The 11,704-nt window shown below is 36.1% G+C and overlaps 1 protein-coding gene across 1 annotated transcript in view; it reads left to right on the forward strand.

Annotated features, from left to right (window-relative positions):
* The window catches only part of LOC107720170 (protein PTHB1-like), a 90,060-nt gene extending 79,273 nt beyond the window's left edge, over window positions 1-10,787 (forward strand). The window contains exons 19-22 of the mRNA XM_016527803.1: window positions 4,962-5,038; window positions 5,566-5,791; window positions 10,569-10,688; window positions 10,783-10,787. Of these exons, the coding sequence (XP_016383289.1) occupies window positions 4,962-5,038; window positions 5,566-5,791; window positions 10,569-10,688; window positions 10,783-10,787 (428 nt within the window). The remainder of the gene's footprint in view (window positions 1-4,961; window positions 5,039-5,565; window positions 5,792-10,568; window positions 10,689-10,782) is intronic.
* Window positions 10,788-11,704: the final 917 nt, after the last annotated feature.

The following is an 11,704-nucleotide window of genomic DNA, read 5'->3' on the forward strand; positions in this document are numbered from 1 at the left end:
ACACACACACACACCCACCGACCGACCGACCGAGCCTTTGACATTAGACACCCTCTTGAATGAGCAACCTGTGTCTGGCTGATCTGGAGAATCTGTTTCCAGGTGTTGGGTGACATGGGTGCTGAAGCACAAAAAGCTATAATACAAATGTGACACATAAACACACAGTGAGCATTACTGACCCCATTACACATTTTACTCCACACAATTTTCTCCAACTTCGTTCCCTTCAGTGTTTTTTAGCTATTAAAATTAAAATAAATTTAATTGAATTTGTTAATTGAAATAGAATTAAATAACCTTTTGAAATTGAATAAAATATAAATATTAGAATAAAAACTTTTCAAAACACTGCAAATAAAAAACAGAAATATAGGGAAAACCATACATGAATGTGCACAAATACATGAGTGGCATCCTTCTCTAGGTTGACTCACCCTTCCTTACAGCTTGTTTCTTTAAAACAAAATTGTCCCACTCAGCCAGTAGAATTCCTGCAATGCTTTATCTCAATTTCAAAGGCTCCAGTAATGTAGGATGTGTCTTCTAATATGGTGAAACCAGACTCCAATAGCATTGTGTTGTTCCTGATATCAGAATATATGTAACACACATGATAGAAAAGATGTGCTATTACTGTTTTATGTTTGAACTTGTTGGACGGAAAAATCCTATAGACTTCAATTGAAGAAGGCACCCGAGCCATATCAACCGAGACCATAATATCGTCAAAACTTGCCGGTGTGATCTTTTGACTTTGACTTTGAAGTCGATTCAGTCCTCACCACTTTTTGAAAGCCATTGATAGCTTGCAATAGCATGTAAAACAGATAAATATCTCTAATCTGTCATGCTTCATAATTTTGTTTATACAGTATATGTAACACACACACACACACACACACAAAAAAAACATTTACACCATCCAGATTATGAGGGACCTGATATATAAACTTTGCCACACACATAATGGGAAGTTTAAAAAAAGTTAAACTGTGTTATTATGTGCACACAGTCCACACACCGCAGTGCATACACACTCTTTTATCAAAGTGATGAAATAAACAGTGCTTTCAATTTACAAACAAATCAAATATGCCACTAGGGCTGCACAATTAATCGAATTAATCGAGGCCGTGATTTATTTAAAAAAATGTATATATATATATATTAGAGGTGTAACGGTGCACAAACATGACTGGTCAGTATGTACCTCGGTTTTGACATCACGGTTCGGTGCGGTTTCGGTACAGCAGGGGGAAGACTAAATATAAAATTGCATTTTTTAAATATTAAACAGTTGTTTACTGAACAAATTGCTCTTTCTTTAAATAAATTTAATTATAATAAAAATTTTCTTAGGGATAAAAATCTACCTTAGATTCTGCTCTAAACTATAGGGAGCCCTTTTACATTACTATAAGGTTACAATTAACAACAGAGCCCAAACTTAAATGTAATTACTATTTATTTTTAAATATAATAATCAACACTCAACTTAAAAAAAATGTGTGCAAAACATGTAAATTGCACATAATGCAGTTTTTAAATTAACTGCTAGATTATACAATTTTAATTTGTTGTTGAAATATGATAATTTACACAGTGGCTGAAACTTGTTTCATAACAGATTTATTTAAACATTAAGACATCACTAACAGGTGAAGTAAAATGTAATGATTATATAGTCTAATAGTTTGCAAAATGCTCTTCTCTAGACTTCATTAATAGCGCACTAACGAGCTGTAGACACTGATGACCTGCCTGAGGTAAATGAAATGCTACGTGACATTTTGTTTAGAAGCTGTTTTATTGCCATCTTTCCGCGGTCTAAACACTGATTGAGCGATTATATGAGGCATGAGATGTTTATTTTGCGTTAAAACTAGTAGTAAAGAGGAAGAGATGATCGCGCTGCCTTTTGAACGGAGGCGTTTATACAGCGATGACACGACACATCAAAACAGCATTTATTGTGTGAATTTTCTGGGAAAAAAAGACATAATTTGAAAGATGAGACTTTATTTCTTATCAAAAGTAACAATATATGAAACTGGAAGTTTTCAATGAAGATCCACTCATGCAGTGCTTAAAAACAACGCTGTATTTGTTCAGTACACATGTGTACCAAACCGAAAGACCCGTACCAAAAATTTTCGATACTAATATATGTACCGTTACACCCCTAATGTGTATATATATGTATGTATATGTGTGTATATGTGTGTGTGCTTCATGTTTCAGAGTGAAACATTTTCTTTACAGTTGTAAAGTATTTTTTCTTAAACATTTAAGAAACATTTAATAATTAGAGGTTCAAACGTGTAGTGCTGAAACCCTATTGTAATAGTTAAGATTTTCAAAGATCACTATTCTGACCTAAAAGTGATCGGGCAGACCAAACTGTAAGGCGTCGAGACCTGAAGCTTGGAGGGATAGTAGTACCTACCCCATCTACAACGTCACCAAGGCTCGCCCAGATCAGCCTGATAGGGGCACTACAGCGACCAAAAGTATGAAATCGCTCATAACTCCTAAACCACTTGTTGCAGACTTAAGTGTCTCATATCATGGGAATGGCCTTCGCTCAAGATGAAAACAAAACACATGTGGATTTCGGCTATTTTTAATTTTTTTGAAAAACCTACTTTTTCAAACTAGGTTTTTCACCCAATCAGTGCAGAAAAAATCTCTGGAGAGTGAATATTGATAATTATCCAAAAAAACAAAAACAAATTTGAGTTTGACTCACTGTCGCAAAGGGATGCCAAAATGTTCGAAACAGGTGGGGCCACTTTTCCTAAAATAGCTATAACTTTTTAACAGAATGAGATATTTACACTAAACTCGATGTGCGTATGTAAGACCTCAATCTGAGGTCACATGACAATAATCGTGGAGTTTGACCACTGTGTGGTGCTTTAATAGGCCAAACATAAAAATAGCTATAACTATGCATCTGTTAGTCTGTAAAAAAAACAGACTAACGCTAAGCAAGCCCGTAACCAGCTATGAGGCCACCGAGGTCTGGACCTCTGTACATTTTTCATGTTCAAAAATAACATTTGTTCTTTGAATTACTAATTTGCTGTTAAACTCATCATATGAATGCCTGCATGACATGTATAATTCAGTTTAGACAGTTTGCAAGAATGTTTAGCGTCCCTGTATGAAAATGATCGCTGGATTCGATGCGATACGCTGGTGGAGTGAACGAGGCTTGAGAGAGTTGTGAGTGAGGGCGCAGGAGCAGCCTGATCCAGCTATTATAAGCGTTTTTGGAAATGTCTTTTCCTCTTAATTTAACACTGTAGAAAGTTAATAAAGTAGGAAGTTGCAGTTTAGAGTCAGCGATATCTTTATCTTACCATATTTTCAAGAAGAGATTGGAAATAATTTCGGTTTATTTATTTTTTATGTATCTTTTATTTATTTTTATGTATTTTTTATGTTTGTTTTAGTATCAATATCTGGCAACACTGCACCGGCACTTAAATTGAAAGCAATCAAAAAAGCCCATGGACAGGTTTTTGCTGACAGGATACGACATTCGGTAAGGGAAACGCAAAAATTATCATGATATTATCTGTCATAAACGTTATCAACGCTGTCAAAAACAGTAGCATTTAACACCAGTACACACAGATCTGTAGAACAAGAAGGTTACAGAATGAATTGAAATACGCAAAAACTAGCCACGAAGAAGTCTATGCCATGTCATTCAGTATAGTTACATTTTCACAAATCATGCTATAAACTTTCATAAGAGCACTAGACAAAGTTATTGTAGTTATGTATTGTCGTGCCGTGCCGTGCCGTACTGAGCCGTGCCGAACCGAGTCGTACCACGCAGTGGAAAAGCACCATAAGTAGTATGTAATGTCTTTTTTTGTATGTGCTTAAAGGCCTTGAAGCATTTGAATACCGGTAATCGCAATTTAACAATAACAATTTTAATGAAAGTATTAGGGTTTTCCCCCAAATTGTGCAGCCCTATATGCTACTCTCATGAATTTAGTTTAGCACACAAATAACATGAAATCATTATCCTGAAGGTAAAAAAAATTACATGAATTTAAGCTGTAAATTCAGTTATAAGTAGTTAATGTACTGCTTTTGGTATATTTGTTCCATGATGTGCTGCATTTTAATGTAATGACAGTAATGATTGCTTGTGAAATTGCTTTGAATTGTGTTCTAAATTGCAGAAATCACATTCTGCCTGCAAATAATATATTTTCATCTAAATAATTATCAACAATGCACACTTAACTTAGAAGACACACTAACAATCTCATTCGGACATCAAACAGTATATTGGAGTTCCATCCAATTTAAGACCTGGTTGCCTTAGTCTGGTCACCCTACATGCAAAACATTGCTTGAATCAGCCCAAGCAACCAATGCACCACTGTCCCCACCACTTTTTATGACAAAGCTACGCCACTGCACATAGCAACCACCTACCAATGCCTTAGCAACCACCCAGAACATTTTAGCAACCACATAGCAATGCCCTGACATCCACGGCATCCCTGTATACTGTACCGTCAAGCAACACTCAGAAAATGTAATAATTTAGTCTTTGTCTGTTGGATCCTCCTCAGCCATACATTCACACATGGTAATTTTCTTTTATCTAGAGAGGGTTTGTTACTCAGGACTGTTAACAATATTCGGATCTCTGAACTCTCTGTAGATAATTCATAGAGAGTGTGATTCAGTATGCCAAAACACACAGCAGTCATGTGTCTTGAGCGTCTTTTATTACTCAGGCTTGTGTAATCTGCTAATTTGCTCCATTGGAGATTTTATCTGATTTATCAATGTCTTCCTCTTCCTGTCCCTCTGATTCTCCTTTATCTTCTGTAGTCGATAAAGGGCTCGTCCCTGTCATCAGCGTAACAAGGCTGATTACCTGCTATTAGATCTCATTAAGGGCTGTCTGTATGGTGACACAGTCTTCCCACATTCCACCTGCCTGTCAACACCCCGGCCAATCTCTCAGAGCCTCTCTAGCCTGCCTGACGGCAAAAGGGTGGGCTGGAGATGCTGCAGGCCAGACTTAAAGATGCACACACATAAAAAAAAAATCTCCGTTCACAGGGAGTAACTTTCTATTCATGAGGCATGTGGCAAAACCTACTTCACAACCCATGCTAAAAAAACATGTACTCACACAGAAATTCCACTTAAAAGTTTATGGCTTGTTTGTATGTAGATCAAGTTTTAGATGTGGCTAGAAAAATTAAGTGGAGTGTTTGTGGCTCATTGAATAAAAACATCAGATGATTGCAAACAAAGGATGAGAAAGTATTTAAAAAAAAGACAATAGACTTAGGTAAATATAAATGAATAAAAATGAATTAAGAGGCATTTAAGATCTACTCATAAAGTTTGAGAGATTTTTTAAACATTTCTTGTTGCTTTGTACTAGTGTGAAAGTGTGAAAATCATAAACTTCACATCAACCACAACACAAAACTCTCCAACAGGACCTTGTTTATTCATTTTCAATTGATGAATTCTTTTATTTGAAAGGCTCATGTTGTATATGTTTTTTAGGGCTGGGAGGAGAGTGTTGATGCAGCCGTCTCCCACCTCTTAAAAACGTGTCTGTCACGCAGCCCCAAAGATCAGGCCATCAGCTTGAGCACCGGGCCGCTAACCATCCCAAAAGACACGTCACGCCTGAAGAAACACATCACGCTGCTCTGTGACCGCTTGGGCAAGGGTGGCCGTCTCTCTCTCTCCTCAGAAGCCAATGTCCCTACAACCATCATGATGCCAGGTCAGAAATATCTTAGTTTGGAAGCTTTCATGCATAGAGGAGTCATTTTTGGCTTGAAGGGTCTTCATTGTAAAACTTAAGCCAATATGTTTAAAACGAGTAGGGCAGGAGCTAATGGCATTATTTGGAGCCCAATATAGAACCTTGGGGTACTCCATATGCGATGCACGCAGAGATAAAAGACTAGTTCCCACTATGTAACAGCCATAGTTCTATATTTAAGACCCCTTTAAAGCTTTGCTACTCATGCCATACCAAGGTATTAATAATAGGCCTACTTCCTATGTTGCAGCAGTACAGATTGTAATGAGGCTACAGCTCCAGATAGGAACATCTGTTTTCATCTTGTAGGATGAATTACATTTGTATTATCAACTGAGCTGTCAGAATGAGCTTTTAACATGCTAGATTTATTTAAAATGTTCAACGTGTTGTTTTAATTTTTTTTATGGTGATTAACGCGTTTACCAATTTTGATGTGTTTTTGACAGTTCATTAAAAAATCTGCTGCATGTTTGAAATAGCCTACTTTTTTAATGCAAGTGCTCACATTTTTTATGTGCACACTAGCATTCAAAACTGCCAGATTGTGTGAATGCACTTGTGTATGTTTGTGCAGCTAAAAGACTCTGCATTCACATTATCTAATTAAAAATGTCCAAAACAGAAATCTGAAGATTGGATAAAGCCAGGTCCTGAAGTAGAGATTTCTGTTTTAGTGCATGAGAAAAAACTCATTTTGAGGAAGCTGCCTTTAAAGATGTGTATTGTAATTGAAATCTACAGACACAAATATAGATAGTGTATTAAAATAATCATTTAATGTGTATTCTGGATGTTCTCTTTCCATTAGCCTGAAAGAACACATTCTATGCAATCAATCAATCAATCAATCTATCATTCAATCACTCAATCAGTCTCAAACTTGACCAGTGCAATGAAAAACAGCCTTTCACCAAAGTGTCAAATTGTAAAAGTCTTGTTTTGTCTTTCATTTTACATTCACATGTTACACTAATGCTATTGTAGTAACGTGCATGGGCAACTAGGATAGAAAGAATAGAGCTTTACTTTATAGGACACATAAAACGGCAGAGATCCCTGAGGAATGTGTGAATGATTAACTCGATGGGTTCTGTTATCAGACGCCTGTCCTCCCTGAAGTCTCGGACTGTCTCTCTCTCTCTCTCTGGTGTTTGGACACTGGGTGTGTAGATATTATCCTCCCTTCAGATGGCAGGATGTCTGAGCACACAGTGTTTGGTCAGTTGCCAGTCGTGTGGAGGAGAATGAGTGACTAATCTCAGAGAATCCTGCTTAAATTGCTTTTGTCTGATGAAATATGTCTGCAGGACGTGTTGTTCCATTGCTTCAAGTTTAAATTCAATCTCTTGACACTCTCTCATACACACACTTGTGACCTGGCTGTTTTATCTGTCTGATTTGTGTCTTCCTGTCTGCCTTCCCCTCTCTGAGTCCAGTTTTCCCTCACCTGACCTTGCGTTGAAGTGATGACATCACATAGGAGGACTGCTACACTCCCTGAGCACCTGCCTCTGAGATAATGCTTCAGCATTCGTAATTTTTGTATCAGAGGGACCTTGTGTTTTCGTTTCATTTTCTTTAAGATCTTCTTTTGAATGAACCACTGGAGGTCATGGTTCGTTCATGGAGGAGTCAGTGTTTGGCTCACTTGTTAAAGGCAAGCCATATTTAGAGATTCAGAGACAGCAAAGCGATATTCTGATGATTACTGTGTACAGAATTTTCCAAATTCGATGGAACGTGAAGTTTTAATCCAACAAAAGCTGGTCTGAGAAAGCAGTGGCTGGTAAACATATGTGATTATTTCACCACAGGGTGTCAGTGCTCTAAACTAGTAATCGCAAAGCTGCAGTGTGTGATGAATAAGATCAGAATGAACCTTTATTTATCTGTATTAAATATGTTAGTCACTATTCTCTGTCATTTTTTATTCACAATCATTTCACTGTATGTAATGCCAAAATATGAATATTCAAAGTAGTCGCACTGTCAACGCCTTGCTGTTTAAAATGAAATGTTTAACATCGTTAAATTTCTTTAAGGCAGTTACCGCACATTAATTCAGTCATTTTAAACCCTGGAATAAGAGCACCAACGCACACACAACGCAGCAATACTGAAAATTAGCCATGGTTTTATTACAAATAAAATTTTAAAAAATTGCAATGGTAGTTAAACCATAGTAACCACAAATTAACCCAGGTTTTGCTACACTAACCATAGTTTAACTATGGTATTTGTAGTAAAATTGTGGTTATTCAAATGGTAATCCGCAACATGGTTACTACACTTTTACAACAGTAAAACCATGGTTAATTTTCAGAAGGGTGTTTATCAGTCAAATTCATTTAAAACTGTAAATTCAACAGATATGAAATATGATCAGTAAGAGAAAAATACTGTTAATGAGAAGACAATCGCTGGACCAATATATTGGGGAAATATATTTATTATTCATAAAGCATATTTATAGGAACATTTCAACAGGTTGAGGGTAATTCATGTTAATGCAGAGAATATGATAAATTATTATTATTATTATAATTTTTTTAAATGCCAGCCCTAAAACTTGGTAATAATCTGCATTCTCATGAGAAACTGTCTGTATGTAGGTGTGCTAAACGCTGACTGGAAACTCCCGAGCTGTACTAGAACGCGGAAGTAGTTGTGCAAGTAGTCCATGGAGTAATAATCATCATATGTAAGCTAAATGAATGCATTTTAAAAAGTGTTGTAATAAACCTATTCATTGTAATGCTTAAAATACTATATTCAGTATTAAATGGGCATCTCCTCTAATTAGTTGATTAAAATATTCCAGACACATCATCCATCGCTAAACTTTCTGTAAATAAAAACCTTGGCAGTAGGACTAAAAACTCATATTGACTTATATTTACTGCAATTCATCTGATGATTTCAGCAGATTTCTGTGCTTCTACAGCAGTGACCAACTGTGAAGTGGAAACATCTAGAAGAAACAACAACTTAGTTGTTGATAGGAGCCTCAAATTTATGGTGCAGAACTGCTGAGTGGTGTGGAACGTAGCACATTAACATGGTTTTGCCTGCTTTCAACACTCACTACAATTTCCTGATTGAACAATTTTTCTGGAGGAAATGTCATCACAAGAACTATTCAGTGCGTTTCTTTGCCATTTGACTAATTAACTTCTAATTGTCCTTTTCCTTAAACAGGACTTCATTATCAAATATAAAACCCAGTGACACACATGAGAGGAGATACTAAGGCAGGTCTAGGCTAAAGTAAATCTTTTAGATAAAACAAGTCACATTTTTTTTGTGTCTTGCTTCTCTCATGAATTGAAACCATAAATAGAGCCAAGAGTTCGTTCCAGGCTGAGACCAGAAACTATTAAGTTGCTTGTTAGCAGATATCAGGTTTTGTTTTTGTAACATTTGAAAGCATTCTTCTTGTTCAGTTGTAGGTGTAGTTAAGTGTCGATCACAGACAAACCCTCCTGCTGTAAGGCTGCCGTACATCTACACAAATACCTGTGTTATGAGACCTGCGTCTCTGATCTGAAATAGTGCTCCTAAATGAACAGCCTGTTGAGGTCTGTGTAAATATTAGAGGAGGATTATGATAAGCTTTTCTCAGGAAAGTAAGCAGTCTCACCCGATTTGTCTATTTGGGGTATGTGGTGTAAAAAAGAGGAAACAAACTCCAAAAGGATTGTGGGTAAGAGGCTGGCCCGAGAGACGTAAGAGGCTGATTCATCAGTCCCCTTCAAAACTCCTAATTCTGGCTGATCCTCAGCACTGAGTGTCAAATCCATCTGATAGAGTCTAGCAGGTGCACGCTGATCTGCCAGCAGTTTGGAGAAATTTTAAATATGTCAACAGTGTGTCAATATGGCTTTTCTATTACACAAAGCACAAAGTATAATTCACATTACTGCTCAATGAGTAGAATGTAACCCTGTAAAGCCTGACTTATGAAATAATACTCCAAAAAAATCTTCTTTTTCCCCCCTTTTTTTTTAAAATAAACCATTTATTGAAACAACAAAATATTTTTTTAAAAGTGCATATGTGTTTTATGTTTTTTTATCATATTTGATAAATAAGGTGTTTATGGTATAGTGATATAGTGAGAATATGGAGCTCATACTTTATTCATACTTTATTCAGAAGTCCAAACTGAGCAAAATGTGTAAATATTGTAAATCAATATTGTAAATCAATGAAATTTTTATAACAGTATAGTAGACTATTTGCATTAAATGCATATAAATATCAGTTGTTACTCTATATCTCTTAGTAAAATGTCTTAGAAAGATGATATTTTTATGATCAGAGCTCTGTAGTTTTTATTGTTGGGGCAATGTTTATAATGCAATGCAATATCATGATGATTGAGAGATGTACATTAAACGTTCCTCAAAAGCTTGATGTATAATATTTTATTCTCAGATTTCAAAAAGCCTATTCTAAAAAATCTTTTAGATTTTAGAGCAAAAACACACATGTACCACAACCTAAAGGTGGACAGTTTTAGAATTATACTAAACTTTTACTTACTAAAAAGTCTGAACTATCAATCAAAGGGCATGTGTACAAGTTTGTCAGCAAAGTTTTGTTTATGCTGATATTTTAAAATGCATGCATGCAACAGGATACTGAAGACTTTACAGTGTTAAGTGGAGTACAGAGTTATGCTAACCAGTAATTTATAATTAATGATGAATATTTTTATGTTGTTCTGCAGTTGGTTGTGAGTCCATCCCTGAACCGATAGTTGAGCAGGAGGAGGAACCACCACTGCAGCAGGACTCCGCCAAGTACATTAAAAAGAAACAGCCATCCAAGAGAATCAAGAGCAAGTCAGGTAAGACATGTGGCTGTCCCAACACCTCAGGAAGCCTCACTGTTGCACTGATTTAACAAAGTTGGAAAAGTAATTGTGACATTGTATACTGCAGATTGATAGAAAATCTCTACCAAGAAGATAACCAAGTAGTTGTGAAGAGAATGTGAACAAGTAAATCAGAGTCAAGTTCTGTGATATGTAAGTTTTTGTTCATATATAGATGTTTAAGCAGGTCTGCAGCACCTGCTTTAATTTGTTTAATCCAGTGATGAAACTCCAATTTATGTAAAAATGAAAGAAAGAAAAGAAACATCATTCAAAACATATAGGCACATACATATCCTCTGGTAAGCTTAAAAAAAATCTCATTAGTGTTGGAATGTCTGAAATGGGTAGTAATTATTGACTAGTTCTGTGTAATTGCTTTGAACTGTTTAAATTGCTGATGAGCTTTACTAAGATGTTTAACCCCATCAGGGTCCCAAAGAACCTGTGTTCAACATGTCCGACAGGAAATGAATGAATATGAGAAAAAATTTTGGAATTGTGTGGATTTCTGTATGAATAGATTTTTAGTGTAACATCACCTTCATTAACCCCCTGAGGTCAACGGTCGCGCCGGCGCGACCAGCTCGCTTTTTTTCTGATCAGTGCGAAAGACACTAAAAATACTTCGATTTTGGTCACACATATAAGTGTTATACATCATTCGAAACTGTTAAGTGTCTACTTTTATTTGTGTACACTCACAATAACAACAAAACTTTGTGCTTTTGTAAAATAAAGAAAACAAACAGGATGCGCTTTCTGTCTTAGTCTCCGCGAAAATCTTTCTGAAACGCATCACAAAAATGAACTGAAACTCAGCAAATATTTGACACAGACATGAAAGATATCTATAGAAAGCTTGAAGTGTCTACTTTTAAATGAAGTAAGTCATGTCGAAAACAAATATTCTGTGATAAAGGAATCTGTATGAAACCAACGCGAGGTCCAGTTTTTCCCGTCTGAGCTCATTATCTGTAATGTGATCA

Source organism: Sinocyclocheilus rhinocerous, unplaced genomic scaffold, assembly GCF_001515625.1.
Source record: "Sinocyclocheilus rhinocerous isolate Xijiao unplaced genomic scaffold, SAMN03320098_v1.1 scaffold1683, whole genome shotgun sequence".
NCBI classification, from domain to species: Eukaryota; Metazoa; Chordata; class Actinopteri; order Cypriniformes; family Cyprinidae; genus Sinocyclocheilus; species Sinocyclocheilus rhinocerous.